This window comes from Hemitrygon akajei, chromosome 8 (assembly GCF_048418815.1).
Source record: "Hemitrygon akajei chromosome 8, sHemAka1.3, whole genome shotgun sequence".
In the NCBI taxonomy this organism is placed as follows: Eukaryota; Metazoa; Chordata; class Chondrichthyes; order Myliobatiformes; family Dasyatidae; genus Hemitrygon; species Hemitrygon akajei.
In genome coordinates, this window is record NC_133131.1 from 68,295,250 (window position 1) to 68,317,286 (window position 22,037).

General features: G+C 44.4%; 1 protein-coding gene and 1 long non-coding RNA gene across 3 annotated transcripts in view; both read left to right on the forward strand.

Annotated features, from left to right (window-relative positions):
* Positions 1–9,708, forward strand: part of LOC140731954 (AT-rich interactive domain-containing protein 2-like) — a 322,272-nt gene extending 312,564 nt beyond the window's left edge. For both annotated transcript variants that reach the window (XM_073053964.1, XM_073053965.1), the window contains exons 19-21: positions 3,114–3,237; positions 6,284–6,375; positions 6,684–9,708. In XM_073053964.1, the coding sequence (XP_072910065.1) occupies positions 3,114–3,237; positions 6,284–6,375; positions 6,684–6,816 (349 nt within the window). In that variant the 3' untranslated portion in view covers positions 6,817–9,708. The remainder of the gene's footprint in view (positions 1–3,113; positions 3,238–6,283; positions 6,376–6,683) is intronic.
* Positions 9,709–21,242: 11,534 nt separating this feature from the next.
* The window catches only part of LOC140731956 (uncharacterized), a 30,074-nt gene continuing 29,279 nt past the window's right edge, over positions 21,243–22,037 (forward strand). Inside the window, exon 1 of the long non-coding RNA XR_012099951.1 lies at positions 21,243–21,759. This is a non-coding gene — a long non-coding RNA (uncharacterized lncRNA). The remainder of the gene's footprint in view (positions 21,760–22,037) is intronic.

Here is a 22,037-nt window from a genome sequence, read left to right on the forward strand (position 1 = left end):
GTTGTCCAGCAATCCCCTGATTTAATTCCAGCCTAATCATAGGAGAATTTACAATGACCAATTAATCTAACAACCAGTAGGTTTTTGGTCTGTGGGAGAAAACCAGAGCGCCTGGAGGAAACAGGGAGAACGTACAAACTCATTACTGGTAGTGAAAGGAATTGTGTGTATTGTAAAGCGTTGTGCTAACCACTACGCTACTGTACTACCCTATTGTTATTGTGGGCAATAAACTCTTCTGGTACCACTAATGAAATTTTGGCACGGATAGAAGATTGGTTTATTCAGAGTAGGCATAAATAGGTCTTAGGCTGATTGGCAAGATGTAATGAGTGGTGCGCAAGAATCGGTGCTGAATCCGTGGCTTTTTAGTTTACATAAATGATTTGGATAAAAGAACATAAGAAATGGTTATTGAATTTGCTGATGACACAAAGATGTACGTATATCAATGTAAGGTGTGGAATATACATAGAGGCTATAAAAGGAATACAGATGTTAGGTAGATGGGCAACAATTTGATAGATGTAGTATGGGCAACTCTGACATTGTGTACTTTGATAAGAAAAATTAAGAAAAAAAAGCTCATTACCTGAATGGTGAGAGATTGCAAAGAGCTTTGGGAGTCTTGTACATGATGTGCAAAAGGCTAGTAAGCAAGTATAGCAAGTAATTTGGAGTGTCCACAACATTGTCTTGAACTCCAAGAGCAATGGAATAAAAGGTTGGGATGGTTATGTTTCCATTATATAGGACATTGGTAATAGATTCAATAGGTGCATTTAATGTCAGAGAAATGTATACAATATACATCCTGAAATTCTTCTTCTTTGCAAATGTCAGCAAAAACAGAGAAGTGCCCCAAAGAGTGAATGACAGTTAAAATGTTTGAACGCCAAAGACTCCCCAGTTCCCCCTCCCACACACAAGCAGCAGCAAAGCAATGACCCCCCCCCCCCCCCCCCCACCAGCAAAAAAGCATCAGCACCCTCCACTGAGCACTCAAACATGCAGCAAAGGTGGGACTTGATAAAGTTATTTAAAATTATGAGGGGGATAGATAGAGTTGACGTGGATAGGCTTTTTCCATTGAGAGTAGGGGAGATTCAAACAAGAAGACATGAGTTGAAGTTTAAGGGTAACACGAGGGGTAATTTCTTTACTCAAAGAGTAGTAGCTGTGTGGAACAAGCTTCCAGTAGAAGTGGTAGAGGCAGGTTCGGTATTGTCATTTAAAGTAAAATTGGATAGGTATATGGACAGGAAAGGAATGGAGGGTTATGGGCTGAGTGCAGATCGGTGGGACTAGGTGAGAGTAAGTGTTCGGCACGGACTAGAAGGGCTGAGATGGCCTGTTTCTGTGCTGTAATTGTTATATAGTTATCAATAAAGACACAGACTTACAGTACCCCAAAAACTACTCATTCAACTGAGTGATACCACATTCCGAATAACGTATATTGTGTTGACCTCCATATTTCGGGAAGGATGTTAATGTATAGGAATAAATTTGGAGAATGTTCACTAGACTAGTGAAAATCAAAATTTAAAAAAAATCTACCAGTAAGTGCTGGGAACCTGAAATAAAACAAAACTTGCTGGAAATGGACAACAAGTTAGCCAGTATCTGTGGAGAGAGAAGCAGTTACTCTTTTAGCTCTGAGAAGCTTCTAGGTTCATTTAATAGACTAATATAAGGAATAGTTATGCTGTCTTCTGAGGAGATGGACAAGCTAGGCTTGTATTCACAGGAGTGTAAAGAGTAGTTGAAAAATATAGAGTAATGTGTTTTAACAATGTGAGCGTAGAGAGGATGTTTACTTGTGAGATCACATTCTAAAATGAGTTGTCCATTAAAGAAAGAGATCTTTTTTTCTCCACTGGTTATAAGACTTTGTGGCTCTGTCCAAAAGGCAGTTGAACCAGTCTGTGAATACTTAAAGGTAAAGTTGGATCAATACTTAATAAGCGAGGGCAAGGGAGTTCAAGTTCAAAGTAAAATTATTATTGAAGTATACAGCCCTGAAATTTGTCTTAACCCACAAATAATCACAAAATGAAGAACAACCATGGAACCAACCCATTCAAAGAAAATCATGCAAACAGCAAAAAAAAATACAGAATATAAAACACAAAATCAAAAGGCATATTTCAGTTAAGTTCAATTCTGTATTCATTATCAGCAGGCTGCCCCGATTCAAAAATCGCCCAAAAGTAGTAACAGAAAAAGAGTGACCAGAATTAGAATACATCATAAACCTGAATTAGTGTTCAAATCTATAATCTGCATCAATTAAACCTTCCCTCAGGAGCAGCGAGCGAAAGAGAGCAAGAGACCGCCACATGCAGAGCAAGGGACTGGTAAACAGCACTTGCCCTCTTCACCCACCTTGATGGGGTCATCTGCCTTGGTGCCTTAATCAGTGAGGTCGGTGAGAGGGGGAGTCAGTCGTGGTCCACGCCCCTTCTCCTGGCTACCTAGCCTCTGTGCCGCACACTTTGGTTGCAGACTTGGGAACGCTCTCAGAGACAACAACGTGCCAGATCGCCCGATCAGCCTGAAATCACATCATTACACATTATACTAATTAAATGAGAATGTAGAGTTGAAGTTCTTAACAGATCAACCATGACCATATTGAATGACAGAGTGGGCTTGAGGTCCTGGGGAACTAATTCATATATCCACAAACCTTATTAAGCCTGCAAGCAAATTTATACTTTTTTGAACATTTGTAATTTAATACCAGAGATCAAAATGTTGAACAACTTATAGTGATGTCATTTATGCAGACTAGATTTGGTGCTTGTGGCCCTTGTAATGGATCATAAGCTGCACACAAAGGTCCTATGTTGAATTGTGTAACACGAGTTTATTTCAGGACTTGTTTATTGTTCAGAATAAAGTTATTAGTCTTTGGTGACACCTCATTTCTTAGTTTACTTCTTTATTGGGTTGTTAAACGTCTTAGTCCGTATGAACCGGTTACACTTCTTTGGATGAAATGCTGATTGCTATTTATATATAACTCATAGTTGTCTTTGAATTAATAATGCAATTCAAAATATATTTAAGTTCCATACATTAATCTATTTCACTATTTTGTTATTCAGGCAATCTCCATCAGAGATTACATCTTCAACACCCAAGACTCACAAAGCCTTGGCTAACCATCCCAGTGCTGCCCTCATGGCTCTAAGGAAAGGCTCCCGCAACCTTATTTTTAGGAATTACTTGGTAAGTGATCTGCTCAAACATTTTCTGGAAGGGAAAACATTTTATCTTAAATTAAGTACTTCTAAATACCTGATTAACATAATTTGAATAATCAAAGTCAGACAGTAATGCATTCAGATTTTCCTCAAGGGTTTGAGCCCATAAAATATTGGCCAATACTTCGGTGTCCTGCTGTAAGGATTACGGGGCCTTCTAAGTGAGATACTAAGAGGAAGTCAGAAAGAAAATATGAAAGGTCCCACCAAGGAAATCAGCAACTTGTGCAAACATCTGAATTAACATTCCTCTCTGAACTAACAAATGATTGTGCAGATGCTGAAAATCCAGAACAACACACACAGAATGGTGGAGGAGCTCAGCAGGTCAGGCAGCATGTATGGAAACAGTTAACCTTTCAGGCTGAGACTCCTCATCAGGACTGGAAAGGAAGAGGGAAGAAGCCAGAATAAGGAGGTGGGGGAGGGGAAGGAGCGGAGACTGGCAGGTGAGAGGTGAAACCAGGTAAAGGAGAAGATTGGTAGGTGGCTGAGGAGGAATGAAGTCAGAAGCTGGGAGATGATAGGTGGGAAAGGTAAAGGGCTGAAAGCAGAAGGAATCTCAGAAGAGGACAGTGGACTATGGTGCTCGATGAGGTGGTTCCTGTATTGATGCTGGGTTTCACCAAAGTAGAGAAAACCACACTGAGCACCATAAACAGTAGATGACCCCAACAGGCTTGTAGGTGAAGTGTTGCCTCGCGTAGAGGAACTGTATGGCGCCCTGAATGGTGGTGAGGGAGGAAGTGAAAAGGCAGGTGTAGTTCTTGTCCCGCTTGCATGGATGTGCCAGGAGGGATACCAGTGGGGAGGGATGAGTGGATAAGGGAATCACGTAAAGAAAAATCCCTATAGATAAAGTGAGGGGGAGGGAAAGATGTTTTTAGTGATAGGATCCTGTTGCAGATGGCAGAAGTTATGGAGAATGATGTGCTGGATGTGGAAGCTCGTGAGATTTAAGTCAGGAAAAGGAGAACCTCTGTCTCTGATATGGTGGTGGAAAGATGTGAGGATGAATGTCAAGGAAATGGCGGAAATGTGGGTGAAGTCAGCATTGATCGTAGAGGAAAGGAAACCCTGTCTTTTGAAGGAGGAGGACGTCTCAGATGTTCTGATTCAGGTTATGGTGGTTTTTTAACATGTGGGATGCTCCGTACACACAAGGGGAGATTTCCCATTGGCCACCCATTTTAATTCTACATCGCATTCCCATTCTGACATATTGTTCCATGGGCTCCTTTACTGCCAGGTTGAGGCCACTCAAGATAAAGGAACAATATCTTGTATTCCATCTTGGTAGCCTCCAACTGAAAACTGTGAAGATCAATTTCTTTAACCTAATAATTTCTCCCCTCCCCTTCTCTTTTTTTCCCATTCCCCATTCTGACCCCCTTTTCACCTCTTCTCATTTCCTCTCCCTTTTTCATTCTTCCATGGCCTTCTGTCCTCTTCTATAATATTGCCCCCTTCTCCAGCGCTGTAACTCTTTCGCCTATCAACTTCCCAGCTTTTTTTTTCACCCCTCCCCTTCCTGGTTTCACTTATCACCTCGTGTTTCTTCCTGCATTCCCCCAGCTTTTAAATCTACTCATTTTTTGTCTCCAGTCCTGCTGAAGGGTTTCGGCCCAAAATGTCGATTGTACACTTTTCCATGGATGCTACCTGGCCTGCTGAGTTCCTCCAGCATTTTGTGTGTGCTGCAGTCATGTACAGTCGGCCCTCATTATCCGCAAATTCCGCATGTGCGAATTCAACCAACCGCGAATCGCGAAAACCCGGAAGTGCTCTTCCAGCACGTTGTTCGAGCATGTACAGACTTTTTTTCTTGTCATTATTCCCTAAACAATACAGTATAACAACTATTTTACATAGCATTTACATTGTATTAGGTATTATAAGTAATCTAGAGATGATTTAAAGTATACGGGAGGATGTGCGTGGGTTATCGTGGATCGGGATCGAAAAAAATCGGAGTTCTCTTACTAAGTAAGTTGGAACAGGTACATCTGGTATTATTTAGCGTCAGTTAGTCAAACGTTTGTCTTCGTATATAGTATATATTTTACCTTTCTATGCATATAAAACACCTAAGACCGTATGTTTCAGCGCTGGGCTCGGGAATGGAAGTTCCTGAGTTCGATCCAGTGACAGACCGCTCCTGAGTGCACTCTCCACCGTGCCAGGTTGATGTGGAGGATCAAAAACCCCAAACCCCAAAACCCAATAATTAAACCACTGCGTTGCTTAGTAATAATTGTAGCTTTCATCGGGGCACAGCCTTTCTCACTTTATCCTTTAAAATTGTTCCAATCGTTGACCATTGTAGCCTCACACTTTTCCAATGACCGATGGCATTTCACTTCTTTCCGATCACTTTATTATTTCCACTTTATTTTCCATCGTGATTATTTTCATGAACAGAAACACTGAGGATTCAGAGGTCCTAATGTCCACTGCACTGAGACAGGTTAAATAAGGTCTGGGGTTCCACTGGGTCCTAAGGTCCACTGCATTGAGACAGGTTGAATAAGAGACTTGAGCATCTGCAAATTTTGGTATCCGCGAAGGGTCCCGGAACCAATCCCTCGCAGACAAGGAGGGCTGACTGTATCTTGTTATTTCTACTTGGTAATTGGTAATTGAATATGGATGTTGGTGAGGACAAGGTTTGAATTCAACTGACTGAATAGGGGTCAGTGCCTGCCCTAGACAATTCCTTGTAAAGTCATTAATAATTCATGAGAGGAGGAGAAAACTAAGGAAGTAACAGGTGAAACACGGATAGGCAAATAACCACACTCTTTGTATCATAACCTATTCTTGTGTTGTATTGGAGAATAGGTCTAGAGTTTTGCCTTTTCAGTGACTGCTAATTTTCATGTATGTTTTTGGAATTTAGACAAGAGTATGGGTGTGAACATGATACCCTGCTAGGGAAAGGTCTGTTTCCCTCCATATTCTATTAGGTGATTAACTTCCTGAATTTTCATGATCGTTCTGTTCATTGGCAGGATGAGAAGGAAGGACCGATTGTGAAGCATATTCGTTTGACCTCTGCCTTAATCTTGAAGAATATTGCAAGATACTCTGAGCTTGGGCGAATGTAAGATACAGTTTTCCTCTTTATAAAAGAACAGTAATCTTTTTCTGAGAGTGATTATTTGCATAAGATTGTGAAATTCAATTCCTTCCAGCTAGCACTGAAGTAAGAACAGTAGCTTTTTTGAGTATTCAAATACATAATCCATTTGTTTTGACTTTTTACTAACTCAGCCATTTCATGTTTATTTTTTTAAGTAAAGCACATTTCAAGATTTGCGGGAATAACATTTATGTGCAAAAAGTAGAGATATCAGTTTTATATTCTGCTGATGAGCAATAGATGTAAAACTAATTTGCTTCCCACCTCAGGTTGCTAAAGCGTCATGAGAACCACCTCTCTGTACTGGCCATCAGTGGTATGGAGGCTTCCACTGCACTTGCTAAATGCCTTTATGAACTAAACTCGCAAGAACAATCAGAACCAGCAGAAAGCAAACGCTGACAAGAAATGGACATCGTAAAAATCTAGCAACAGTAAACAAGGGCCAAAGGAGGAAATGTAATTATTGTGCAGATGAAGAACTGGAACCTTGCTGTCTACATTTTGTACCCGGTTACTATAACGTGAAGCTAAAAGGACTGATCTTTATAAATTATTGGTTTGTGGGAAAGTCCCTGTTTTGCCAGAAAACAGAATTTCCTGTATCACCTTGAACTGTCATCTCGCTGCAGGCATTTCTGTCAGAACAGAAGGTTTTATGACACCTGAAGAAGTGATCAATCTAAAATAGGAACAATAACCTGATCACTTGTATGCACGCACATAAAAAACCTGGACAGAAAAACTGCTAGGTACTGTTTCCAGGCACTTGTAAAACTGTGCAGTCAGTCTAGGTACCTGCAACCTGCCCCTAGGAGCCTACAAATATTCTTCTTCTGAGAGATTTGAAAACAAAATACCCAAGAATGTTTGTCCGTATATTTATATAAAAAATCTCAGTTATATTTCATTTCTTCGTACTTCTTTCAAAATGTTACAAATTCGTTGCTCTTAAGAGCATTACCCTCTAGTGTTCCTACTTAGTAGGTTTCATTTGCCCTGAAATCCTGCAAGCCAGCCACTGGCTGATGGTCACAAGTTGTGCCAAGAGCTATGGCCCCTTAGATTCTTGCCGGAATAGAATTTCATACATTGAGATGTCTGGATACAGCTTTGCATTTAATGTTTACGGTTTTAAAAACTGCACAACACTTGAGGTTTTCCCACTTTGTTCCCTATTTGAAGTGGAGCATTTCCAATTATTTATTGTCTATAACTACCACAGATTTGATGTTCCCATTTCAATCTTGTAAATATTTGTGAATATCAAAGAATGCCTACGTACCATTGCAGGAGAACGAAGGGTGGAGCAGTGCAACTTTGCAAGGAGTGAAATCTGGGTGAGCGCTAGAATTGAACCTGGAACAGCCTCAGGTCAAAGATGTGAGGTGTTATTCATCCATATGAAGTGGCATTTTATCAGTTGCAGTGTGAATTTTGTGCCACTAGATGTCACCAGCATTCTTTTTTTAAACCAAAATGCAACTGAAACAGTTAACAAAGCTTACCTTATGGAAGTAAACCACGAGTGCAACAAATTTCCCACTGCAGTCGATGCTAGTTATTTGGGACACCAGGGTGATATTTAATCTTCCTATTTATCAAAAATATTTTGTTTCTAAAAGGGACAATCAGTACAGATCAAACTGCACGGAATGTGCTTGAGGAAAATATTCCTAAAGAAAATTTGCGCCCCAACCCTTGTCCTCTATTAATGGCATGAATTTGATTTTGTTTTGATGGCACCTTTTTGTTTGGTCAGCTCATATTCATTACACCTCCGGCTACTATGAAGAGCAAGCGCCTACCTAGAATCAAAGGATCTAAATTTTTGTATGTTACCTGCCATATGTATGTAAAAGCATATACATAAGACACTGCAAACAGTGTGGAACTTTGTACATAACTTCACAAAGGTACTGATGCTGTATAATAAGATTGGCACAGTTTTGTGCAGCTGTGGTTTTTGTATTATACACCATGTAAAGCTTTTGCTTGTTATGAAATAATATATCACATCATTTTTCTATAAAAGGTAAAAATTCCAAAAGAATTTTAAAAACGATCTGTTATAGCATTTTTCCTGAGATAGGGCCCATTTTAGAAAACCTTTAGTCGCAGCACAACCTTCAAAACTTGTATAGGATTTTTTTTTAATTTGTAAATGTATTTAAATACATGATGTTTTATACAGCTTTATTTTCACCTGTTATATTTGTAATTTGTGTAGGTGTGATAGTTCCCTTGTTATTCCTTTGTTCTGTTTTTTACCCGTGACATATTAAAGTGTTTTTTAGTGTACAGTATAGTGCCTCTGCTTTTGGTACAATGTGATTATCCTGCCTATGGCCGGTTTGTGTTCCCTTGGTTTCTTTGTGTGCCTCACCACTGATGATCCTGAAATGTTTGGGTGCAGAAGGATAATTAAATACATAATTAAATGTAACTACACACTACTCGTAGAATTTCATTTTGCTCAACAGTTTAAATCTGTAAGGATCAGCTGTTCACAGACTAGCAGTTGAGTTTGACAATGTTAATCAAAATTCTCTGATCTCATCCATTTAGTGAATCAAGGTTCTGCAAATAGCTTTGTCGTCCTGAGCAAGTGAAAGGACTGTTAGTTATGCTCCCACTCTGATACTATTAGTAGCATCTTGGCAAAGTGTACATGAAAGGTGTTGAGGACCACATCATGCTCAGCTACCTTCCTGAGTACGAGCTTGCAAAAATTCTGTCTAGCCTAGACTTGAGGAAGAAACCTTACAGAACTAAATCCTGACAATGACTTGAATGCCATTTAGAATGTGGAGTGATAGGGGAAAGGATGAGGAAAAGGGAGAGAGCATTTCTCCAGTACAGGGCAATCTCACAATTATTAATTTCCCAGAATGAGCATCACTGTGCAGCACACACTGCAGAAACCAAAATATTCTGAATAAATCCATCCTTGCTTTAAAGCTTTGGAGTTTTTGGAAGGCACTTAGACAGTCCTGAGGTTTGGTTTTCACAAATTGCTTGAGATTTACTCATTCAGTTTATGAGCAACATCTGAAGCCATTGATTAGATTGCCATGTTGTAAAATGTCCCAGATTCCATTATTCTTTGTGTAATTGCAAGAAGTATATAAAAATAATTTAGTATCTCCTAGTACATTCAACAGAACATTCACCAAACTGCAATGCAAAAAAACGTTTTTTTAAAGAATGTATTTTAAGATGTATGTGCAGTACTGTTTTTTGTGCACTGTATGATCTAAGTTCTGTTTTACAGTAAAAATATAAAATATGGTACATTTTTGGTCTTCTTTCACAACTTGCTACTTGTTACCTAATTTCAAAGTTTCGTGCAGGTAAGAAAATTTCAAACAGAATTTACGTAAGTCCCTGGAGTCACAAGGGACTGCAGATGCTGAAATCTGAAGCCAAAAAGCAAGCTACTTGGAGGAGTGTGCTAGTCAGGCAGCATCTTGTACGGGTTAATAATCTTGCCCAGAATGTGGACTATTCCTTTTTGCCATGTATCAAAGTTCAAACTTAATAGCAAACTACATATATGTCACCATATACAACTCTGAGATTCAATTTCTTACGGCATACTCAATAAATCCATAATAGATAATAACCATATTGGTTCAAGAGCCTGATGGTTGATGGGGTAATACCTGAACCTGGTGGAGTGGGTCATGAGGCTCCTGTACCTTATTTCTGATGGCAGCAGAAAGAAGAGAGCATAGTCTGGGTGGTGGGGGCCCCTGATGATGGATGCTGCTTTCTTGCAACAACGCATTGTATAGATACGCTCAGTGGTGGGGAGGACTATACTTGTAATGGACTGGATCATGTTCACTACTTTGTGTAGGATTTTCTATTCAAGGGCATTAGTGCTTCCATACTAGGCAGTGATGTAACCAGTCAATATACTCTCCACTGCACATCTGTAGAAGCTTGTCAAAGTTCTAGATGTCATGCCAAATCTCCGCAAACTCATAAGGAAGTAGAGGCACTGCCAAGCTTTCTTCGTAATTGTACTTGTGCACTGGGCCCAGAACACTGAGGAAGTTGAAGTTGCTGATCCTTTCCACTTCTAATCGTCCAGTGATTGCTGGATCGGGGACCTCTGATTTCCTCCTCCTCAAGTTCATAATCGGCTCCTTGGTGTTGCTGACATTGAATAAGAGGTTGTTGTTATGGTACCACTCAGCCAGATTTTCAGTCTCCTTCCAATGTGCTGATTTGTCACCATCTTGGATTTGGCCTACAACAGCAAACTTGAATATGGCATTGGAGCTGTACTTAGCCACACAGTCATGAGTGGAGGAGGTGTTGCTGCCAATCTGAACTGATGGGTCTGCAAATGAGGCAATTGAGGATCCAATTGCATAAGGAGGTATTGAGACTAAGTTCTTGAAGCTTACTGATTAGTTTTCAGGACATGATGCTTTTGAATGCTGAGCTGTAGTCAGAGCAACCTGATGTATGCATCTTTGCTGTCCAGATGTTCCAGGGTTGAGTGAGGAGCTAATGAGACATCATCTGCTGTGCACATACTGCTTCAGGAAGCAAATGGGAGCAGATCCAAGTCACTTATCAGGCAGTAGTTGATGTGTTTCGTCATCAACCTCTCATAACACTTCATCACTGTAGATGTAAGTGCTACTGGATGATAGTCACCAAGACAGGTTACCACATTCTTCTTGGGCACCGGCATAATTGAAGCAGTTAGGTGTCTCACATTGCTGAAGCAAGAAGTTAAAGATCTCAGTGAAAACTCCAGCCAGTTAATCAGCACATGTTTTTAGTACCTGTCCAGGTACCCTGTCTGGGCTGGATGCTTTTCGTGGGTTCACCCTCCTGAAGGCTGCTTGCACGTTGGCCTCAGAGACTGAAGTCACTGGATCATCGGGGGATGTAGGAGGTTGTGATGGTTCCTCCAGGTTTTGACAGTCAAAGCAAGCATTGCAGGCTGCTGAAAGCAAAGCCCTGTAGTCACTTGATTTATACTAATAAGAGATGATAGTATTCAAGCCTTACCGCAATTGTTGAGCATCCTCTTTTGATTCAAGTTTTGTCCAGAATTGCCACTTTACCCATGAGATTGCTTTCCAGAGATTGTAACTGGATTACTTGTAGTTTTCATGGTCAGACTAGAATGCCTCTGATCTGGCCCTCAGCAGGTTGTGACTCTCATGGTTCATCCAGTGCTTCTGGTTGGGGAAGAGTGAATGATCTGGTGGAGACACACTCGTCTATAAAGTCTGTGACGACCATGGTATATTCATTCAGATGCACAGATGAGTCCTCAAACATGGCCCAGTTTTGTTCAAATACCTGCTTATTCTGTGTGTGATTATTGTCCAAACCCTGACCCCACTACTGAGGCTGAACTGGTTTGCAATTAATGGATGCATCTACAAATGTTTGGAAGATGATAACCAAAGTATCTGCTATTTCTTCCCTCCCTTGACAATCAAGGATGTATCTGAGCTAGTTCAGGTGACTCATCCATCGTAAATGTAGGTATATGGTATATTCTCTTCCAGCTTTTAGCCCGTTCAGAATCTTAATTACTGCTTACTGTGCTGATGCTTCCCTAAGGAAGACTGTTGTAAAGTACCTCAGCTTCCTGCCACATGAACAAATTTCCTTCCTGCCCTTTGATTGTCCACCTCTCCTCCTGCAATCCTTTCCATACAAGGGAGTCCAAAGAGAAGCTTTGCATTCCCTAGTATGTTTGTTCACAGCCTCTTCTAATGCTTTGTCTTCGTTTCCTTTCACACTCTTCCTCTGAGCTTTCGCTAATCACCTGGGATATGCTCTTTTCTACTGTCTTTTAGCGTCCATCTCTTGGGTATCCATGGGGCTGTGGCTTTAATTTCCTTCCCCTTCATAGGAATGTACATAGACTGCTGGTGAAACATGGAGTACAGAAACAGGCCTGTCAGCTCACTTGGTCTTTAACTACTACCCCAGGCAACCCATTCCAATATTACCACTTGCTGTGTTTAAAATAAAACTTGTCCCTAACATTGCCTTTAAACTTATCAACTCTAACCTAAGAAGTATTTCCTGTAGTATTTGACATTTTCTACGCAAAGGAAAAGATTCTGACTTGTATCTCTGTTGCCCAGTTTTAAAAACCTTGTTTAGGTATCCCATCAGCTTGCAGTGCTCTAGGAAGAACAATCCAAGTTTGTACAACCTTTCCTTACAGCTCATGCCCTCTAATCCAGGCAGCATCCTGGTAATTAGTTCCTGCACAGTCTCCATTTCCTTCCTGTAATGAGAAGTGCACACAATACTCCAAGTTCAATCTGATTAAAGCTTAATAAACCTGCAGCACGACTTCTTTACACTGAGACTCAATGAATGTAAGCACGCTGTACACAGTTGTCCCCACCTGATGCACTTGTGCAGCCACCTTCAGTGAACTATGAACTTGGACCCGAAGTTCCCTTTGTACTTCAGTATTATTAAGGAGTCTAACCATTAACTGTAAATGTTCTTTCATTTGACCTTTCAAGTTTTATTTTTTATCATTGAAATACAGCGTGCAGTAGGCCCTTTGAGCTGCACCACCCTGCAAATGCTGAATTTACCCTAACTTAATAACGGTAATTTACAACAACCAATTAACTATCAACTGGACCCAGAGGAAACCCACACGGTCACAGGGAGGAATACACATTCTTTACAGGCAGTGGTGGGAATTGAGCCTGGGTCGCCTGTGCTGTAAAGTGTGCTAATCACTACACTACAGTATTTCCCTGGATTAAATTGTATTTGCAACTTCACTGCCCATTACCTATAACTGATCAAACTGACAGTCACAGACCCAGTCATCAGCAGTGCACGAAGAGACTGAGGTGCAGGTTTCAGATTTGGTTGGTATATGGGGCACATTCTCCTTGTGAAGACCTTTGTCTCTTCCAGGTATTCTGGTTTCTTCCCACATGGGTTTAGGCTAATTACATAATTGCCCCGAGTGAGTGGGCAAGTGGTAGAATCTGGGGCAGGGGAGAAATTGATGGCAATGTGGGGAGAATGAAAAAGATTAATTTCAGTTGTATGAAATCAGGTTTGCAGGTTCAGTAAGTAGGCACAGAAGACATTCAAAACTGGTAAGTAAATTAGCTATTTATTTACAGGACAAAACAGATACTAACCATTCAGTAAACCCTTCAAGTGTTGAAATGAATTGACTTTATTACTTGCGTCCTCCAAATACTTGAGTAAAAATCTTTACATTACATCTCCGTTCAAATGTGCATTGTGCAATTGTAGTAATCTCTAATAAGTAGTATGTACAACAGGATTGTTAATATAACATAGAAATACAGTAGCATCAGCATGAATTAATCAGTCTGATGGCCTGGTGGAAGAAGCTGTCCCAGAGCTAGTCAGTCCTGGCTTTTACACTGCGGTGCTGTTTCCCAGATGGTAGCAGCTGGATCAGTTTGTGGTTGGGGTGACTCAGGTCCCCAATGATCCTTCAGGCCCTCTTTACTTGCCTTTGTAAATGTCCTGAATAATGAGAAGTTGACATCTACAGATGTGCTGGACTGTCCACACCACTCTACAGAGTCCTGCGATTGAGGGAAGTACAGTTCCCCTACCAGGCAGTGATGCAGCCAATCAGGATGCTCTCAATCGTGCCCCTGTAGAAAGTTCTTAAAATTTATACGGCCATACCAAACTTTAACAGTCTGAGTTGAAAGAGGCACTGTTGTGCCTTTTTCACCACACAGCCAGTATGTACAGACCACGGGAGATCGTCAGTGATGTCTATGCCAAGAAACTTAAGCTGTTCACCTTCTCAACCCCAGATCCATTGATGTCTATAGGGGTGATGCACCATCAATAACTCACTCTGAGACGTAAGAAGCGAGATATCGGAACAACACTACATCCTGGAGAATGAGGCCGGGCATCAGGCCTCAATCGCCTTTATACAGGGGTCTGTGGGAGGAGCCACAGAAGCAGTCAGCAGGGGTCTGTGGGAGGAGCCACAGGAGCAGTCCAAACAGGTATATGTAGTTCACCACAAGGGGTTAGCCTGTCTCCGTTCCTCCTGTAGTCCACAACCAGCTCCTTTGTTTTTGCGACATTGAGGGAGAGTTTGTTTTCTTGACACCACTGTGTCAGGGTGATGACTTCCTCTCTGTAGGCTGCCTCGTTATTATTTGACATTAGGCCAATCAGTGTAGTGTTGTCAGCAAATTTAGTTAGCAGATTGGAGCTGTGGTTGGCGATACAGTTATGGGTATACAGAGAGTAAAGGAGGGGGCTTAGTACACATCCCTGAGGGGCTCCTGTGTTGAGGGTCTGAGGAGCAGAGGTGAGGGGGCCCGCTCTTACCATCTGCCAGCAAGCTGACAGGAAGTCCAGGATACAGCTGCACAAGGCAGTGAGACACCACAGCATTCCAGCCCCCAAAAGATGCAACATTATGATAACAACTGCAGGTTAGTATACACCCTGCAGATTCCCCACTATAGTACACACAGAACATAACACAATGATACCCAAAATTGTAAGTGTTGTCTGACTGGATCTCCCAGGGCATCCCATACGAGGACGACAAGTGTTGCAAACCTTTTATTCTGCTTCTCTGGTCAGCATGGCTTCACGGCACTGCCACCAGGACCCGGAATGTGTCCAGCATGGTAAGCACACATTGCTTTTTTCTTCTGTGTCAGAAGAGGCCCCACATAATTCACTTGCCATACCTGACCAGCTCATATGCCACTTCAAATGCATCCCAAGAGACCACTGGCCAACCTCTGGGCCTAACCTGTGGGCAGCTGGGGCCGCCTGCAGCCACTGTCCTGGCTTCATCAAATATCAATGCCACCCCTGGGGCTTCTGCCCACTTGCTTGCTCCTTACCCCCTTCCCCCTCCTGCATACTGATGGGCACCTATGGTCCTCCTTGGAAAACACTGTGGCTGTCATGATCTGTGTTGCTTGATCGACAGCAGCATTATGTATGGTTTCCTCAGTGTCTCCAGGGGTGTGGGCATCTACATGGCAGACTGTAATTGGGCACCAATGCACATCCTCCCAAGGAGAGGGATGACGTGTGTATCTTACAGTTAGGCCCATGCCAATGAGGCATCCACTCCGCCGTGCTGTTAGCCAATGCCCAGGGGTTGGTGCAGATCCTCATGGGCTCTGTCTCCTCCCCAAGCATCAGGGTCATAGCCAGCAGCTCGACCAATTTGCTAGATCCCTCCCGGCCTTCCAGCACTGTTCACTGCCCCGCCAATGGCTAGAGCCACTGGTAAACCAAACTCACAGTCAGGGTGTTGTACGGTTTACCCTGCTGTATGGGTGAGGGGCCAGGAGTGTAGTGGTCATTATTCGGGACAGCCAGGACCTGCTCAGGGAAGTCACTCATCCCACTGGGATCCTTCTCTGCAACGTATTACTTCCAGCTGACAATGCAGGATTGCTAGGCTTGGGGGGAAGTCTACTGCTCAACTGGCACTTCACTCTATCTAGGGGCCAAGGAGAAGGCCTGCTGCTCAGGACCCCATTGGAAGGAGGTCTTTCTTGGGAGACCTGATACAGGGAGCACAGCATCATTGTCAGGTGGGGATGTGTTAATGCCAATACCACAGGAGCCCCACATGGCGCCGTGCCTCCACTTTGGAGGTGAGGACCCGGCGTGGAAGATCTTGCACTTGGCCCGATCTGGTATCTCCTGCTGCCCAGAATGCCATTGTCTGCTGAGGAATATGACATTCCGGCTGGGGCCCTGTATCTTATTGGGGTTGATATTGGGGTTCACTCTGTTCCCGCAGTGAGGTGACCACCTTATCCAGGGCCTGCAAGAGTGCAGCACATTATCTCTGTTACTGTATTCCCTGCAGGCCTCAGGCAATCTTACCATGTGACACCGTCGACAGACCCCCTTGGGGAGATATCTACCCTTCCTGGTAAAATGAACTGGTCCTGTGGAGAAGAAGTCATTGGCTAGGCCTGCTACCACGTACCAAGGCTTCCTCTCTCTGTCCTCCAAGTCCTCAACAAGAGTCAGTACATCCAGGACAGCGGCTGTGAAGAGCAGTGCCTACTTATTTAACTCTCTGTCATCAGTGGCCATGCACCATGTGCCAGCCCCCTTCTGCACTGGCCACAATGGGCTATGGTAGAGGGAGGGTGCAGGACAGGTGACACCCCTCCTCCCGGAACAAGGCCTGCAGAGATTCCCAATCTCCCTGGTGCCTCCTGGGATTTAGTACTGGTGTTATCTACCATGGGGGGGGGGGATATCACCAAAGGCTCCCTCTTGGCCAAACTCACCAGCACCTTTCCTCATTCCACACTGAAAGGTAAAGTGACCCTTATCTGTCAGCATGATGTGCCCCTCAGTAAATTCATGGCCAGGGAGGTTGCCACTGGGTTAGCAATGGGCCCGGGCTGTCCAGGTCTGGGGTCACCTGCAAGGTAGCCTCCCAGGCAGGAAGATGTGAGCCCCTAACCCCTCTATAAGAGTCCCGGGACCTGTCAGCTTTTGGGGTCACCGGGAACGGTGGCGTGCTCGGCACCAGTGCCATCCATCGCTGCTCATTCCCTTTCCCCTGATGTACTGCAGTGAGAAGGCAAAGCCTTGGGTGACCCGGCCGGGAAAGGGCCTCCCACTACATCCGCCGGGAGCCCTGACCCCCGTCCCTCCGTGAGTGGGTGAAAGGGCCCAACCCCTGCTGCAGATGAAGGTTTGCCAAAGCCTTTTGCAGAGCTTCCAGAGAGAGGGAGCTGGGGAATCTGGCAAAGGGCAGAAGGGAGCCCTTATCAGGAGAGGGCTTGGAGAACGACCCCTCTCCCTCACTGGCCTCCTGACCTCTTCCTTCCACTGTGCCATAAAGGATGGGAGTAGGAACCCATCCCCCTGCTCCCTCGGGATGCCAATTCTGAGCTCCAGCAAAACATTTCCTTACAGGTCTTGCAAGGACCTTCCATGGGATCCTCAGGTGGCTGCTTGTCTAACACACTCTCAACTATGGGGACCTTCCACCAGATAACAGGGCAGTTCCTTTACATGGGGGGCTACTGCTTTGACTGAAAGCAGCTCCATGATTGAAGTTAACCTGTGACCCTCTGGTGGGTCACCAGCACCATCATACACTCCTGTTCCTAAAGCCCCCTGGCGAAGGGCTTCAGTTCCTTCCTCTCCTGTGAGGGCTGCAAATCCCACTTGAAGAATGAGGGACACCCGATCTTAACTGTCACTGTTACCCTGCCCTACCATGATTCATTACTTTCATGGGAAGCTGGTGGAACTCTCAGGGCATTGTTCATCCTGCGGTGGGACATCAACCCTCCCCTGCACCCCCCCCCCACCACCCCCAGGAAACCCTGTTGGACACATTCACTCCAGCAGTCTTGTTGCCTAGATCCTCAGTATCCACGTCTGCATAGGCTCACCTGGCTTCTACCTGTACCTGCCTCCCAACTCTGCCAGTTCCTTAGCAGAGACCTCTCTGATGGTAGTTCCCCCCCACCCCCCACCGTCCCTCTCCCTTGTGCCGTTGTGTGGCTGCAGATAGAAGTCCCTCAGTAAGAGGGGGAAGCCTGAAGATCTCTTGTAATCAAATGTCCCCATCCTATCTACGTGTTGGAGTCACTTCGCCACAACGTCAGTGCACGGACCCTAATGGGGTCTGGTTGCCAGTTATTCCTGCGAGCAGCCTCTAACTGCTGCACCGTTAGACTGCCTCATGTTGCTGATTTACCCAGAGAGCAGCCTCTGGCTGCCGTTTCTTTTAGCTGTATTCATGGGTATTCATGTGAATTAAACTTCAACATTCACTAATCCCTGCAAGTTACAAATACTTCTCTAAAGTGTGCCTTCATGCTGTCTCTCACTGCAGCACCGTTCCACTGTTCTCATGGTGCCAGTCGTGATTCCATGTCCTTTGGTGAGGCCCCGAAGCAAAAAGGATCAGGTACGTTCAGCGGTGTATTTATACTCTACTGGTGCTGTGATGTCATCAGCCAGTGCCATGGCAGCAATCAGCAGCCAGTGGGAAGGCTGCAATGCTCCTTGAATGGACCAATCCCTAGCTAGCATCGGGGAGCGGCTTTTGATGAACAGGTAACAATGTGGGTTTGGTATGAATGGGTGCCTAGAGCAAATTGGTAGGGAGAGAGGGAATTTACATCTTGTACTTCACATCTGCGTAATAATTTAACTGAATAAATAGTGCAAGGTAAGGCAAGGCAAGACCCACGCCCATTAAATGCAAGCCTTGTGCTAAGAGGAACACAGGAGTCATGAGGAAGGCACATTAGTGGCTCTGTTTCATTAGGAGTTTGAGGATACTCCTGCAAATTTCTATGCATGTACATTAGAGAGCATACTGACTGGCTGCATCACAGCCTGGTATGGAGGCAGATAACAAGAGAACCTTGAGGGTCGCAGACTCAGCCCGCTCCATCACAGCTTTCCCCCACATCTTCACGAGATGATGGCATCCATCATTAAGGATTCTCATCATGTCGGACATGCTGCCTTCTTATGACTACCTCCAGGGAGAGGGAACAGCAGCTTGAGGACACACACTCTTCTTCCCCTCCGCCATCAGATTTCTGAATGGTGCCCATTACTTATTGTAATTTTTATGCCTTTGGCTGCACTGCTGCTGCAAAACAACACATTTCAGTGATAATAAACCTGATTCTGATACTGTTCCCATGACCTAGATGACCATGTTGTCAGCTGGATGAGTGTGAGATCCAGGTTTCAGAGCTTGAATATCCTTACACTCCAGCTGCAAGGCTGAGTATTTCATGGGTAGCACACTAGGGTCACATCAGCTTCCTCCCTCATCGGTTCAGGAATGCATGACCATCTAACAGACTAAACAAGAGCAGGCAGGTCATCCAGGAAATACCCAAATATTTCATATTCAGATCTGATTGCTGAGGGGAGTGAAGTTCCCCTGGGGGACCCAACCAGAGCCAAGACCATAGCAACAGGTTTGGCTTATTTGTACAGCAAGGGAGGAGAAGGATCAAGAGAGCAATTGTCACAGAGGTTTCCACAGAGAGGGCAGCTGCCAGTCAGTTCTGCAAATGCAGATATGATTCATTGCTCCAGGCAGTGGAGGCCAAGTCTCTGGATGCATTCAAGAGAGAGTTAGATAGAGCTCTTATAGATAGCGGGGTCAAGGGATATGGGGAGAGGGCAGGAACGGGGTACTGATTGTGTATGATCAGCCATGATCACAGTGAATGGCGGTGCCGGCTAGAAGGGCCGAATGGCCTACTCCTGCACCTACTGTCTATTGTTCCACAGTCAAGCACATCACAGAGTATCCTGGACATTATGGTGTATGGAAAGAGGCAGGAAAAGGATAAAGTCAGTCTTGCAGGCTGACTTTAAAGGTTACAGGGGTAAACCCTCAAAGGCAGTAGTCTCCTGACTACACCAGCTGATGAACCAAGAAAAAGGAGTTTGTTGGTGCAGATGAGTATGTGGCTGGACAGATGGTGCAGTTGGGAAGACTATAGATTTCAACAGCATCGGGACCAGTTCTGAGGAGTCATGAGACTTGTACTCATCATGGACAGGAACAGTATACTTGGGCCAGTCTGTTAGTGTTGTTGGAGAGGATAAAAGTTAGTTTAACGGGGGTTGAGGAGCTGAACATAGATTCAGAGATGAGAAAGCCAGAAAGAGATTAAATAGAAGACTGAAAGTTAGAGAGACAATCTGGAAAGCACAGCAAATAAACGTAGGCAAACAAGGGCCTGGCTGTTGTAAAAGGCATATGTCCAAATGCAGGAGATTGACTGGGAAGAAGAAGAAGCACGGTATCACAGCGGTTAGCACACCACTTTACAGCACCAGTGATCTTTGATCGGAGTTCAGTTCCTGCCACTGTCTGGAAGGAGCTGGTACGTTCTTCCCATGACTGTGTGGGTTTCTTTCTGCTACTCTAGCTTCCTCCCACATTCCAGAAATGGATGGGTAAGGGATCGTAAACTCTGGGCATGCTATGTAGCCACCAGAATCATGATACCACTGGTGGGCTGCTCCCAGAATGATAGTCAGATTGTCTTGGTCACCGACTCAAAATGATGCATTTCATTGTATCTTTTCCAGAGTACGATGTAGATGTGACAAATAAAGCTATTCTTAATCCAAATCAGATGATCTGAGAGCATTGAAAGAATCAGGGAGTCAAATTTGTCAGCAGGAGCAATGCCTTGAAGAGGGGGCATGCTTTAAAAAGGGCAGGTCTAGGAGATTCATACGCAAGGTTATAAGGAATATAATCAAGATTATGGTTGGTGAAGCTGTCCCAGTGTTGATGTTGGTTGGCAAAGGTCTCCCTGTGTTGGTTGGTGAAGTTGTCCCTGCGTTTGTTGGTGCAGATGTCCTTGTGTTAGTTGGTGAAAATGTACCTGTGTTGGTTGGTGAAGATCTTCCAGTATTGATGCTGCTTAGCAAAGATGTCTCTGCTGGTTGGTGAAGTTGTCCCTGCGTTTGTTGGTGCAGATGTCCTTGTGTTAGTTGGTGAAGTTGTCCTTGTGTTTTTTGGTGAAAATGTTCCTGTGTTGGTTGGTGAAGATGTCCTTGCGTTTGGTGGTGAAAAAATTCATGAACTGTCCCTGTGTCGGTTGGAGAGGTTATCTCGGCGTTGGTTGTTAAAGATGTTCCTGCGTTGGTTGGTGATGTTGTCCCTGTGTTGTTTGGTACAGATGTCTTTGTGTTGATTGGAGAGGTTGTCTCAGCATTGGTTGGTGAAGATGTCCATGTGTTGGTTGGTAAGGATGTCCTAGTATTGATTTTACTTTGCAAAGATGTTTTTGTGTTTGTTGGTTGAAGTTGTTCCTGTGTTGTTTGGTGCAATTGTTCCTGTGTTGGTTGATGAAGATGTGCCTGCGGTGGTGAAAATGTCCCTGTGTTGGTTGGTGAAGTTGTCCCTGCGTTTGGTGGTGAAAAAATTCATGGACTGTGCGCCGAGGTCTCCGCTCTGCTCCTGCAGATGTCGCTCCTGTGAGTGTATCGCTGCCCTTCCCCAGCTCCGAGCCAGCTGGAACCGCACTACGTGCGCTCTCTCACGCAGACAATGGCTCCAAGCACACCCCACCGGCAGAGAGCAGCGGCGAAACTTCGCCAATGCACCCCGACCGAGGGATTCTCCGGATGAAGCCGCGTAGGGAGAGGACAGAGGCCCCGCTGTGTAGGTACGGCTGCACGCTTGCTGGAAGCGCAGCAGGGCTGCGAGTGATGGGAGCGGGCTGTCTCCCTGGAGTGAGCAACTGCCTCGCAACCGCTCGCTTTTTGTGTTGCCTCCGAGTCTCCCCACTTTGTCAGCGATCGGAGCGCCAGGTGAGTAAGAAACTACTGGAGCCGTTTTGAGGTATTTTAGAATCTTGCCTAACCCGGGCCCCCTCCGCCGACCCCACCTTCAACGGCCCTGGCTCGCCCTGTCTTCCTGCAGGAGAGATGTTCCTCACTCCAAATGTAGCCCGAGTGAAGGAACTGTTAGGGAAAACATGCGCCCCTCGTCGCCTTGTCCTGTCAGAGTTTCACACCGTTTAACTGAAGTCTTAGACTTGGCGACTCCTTTTAACTTCCGACTCCATCAAATAGAAATGCTGAACCCC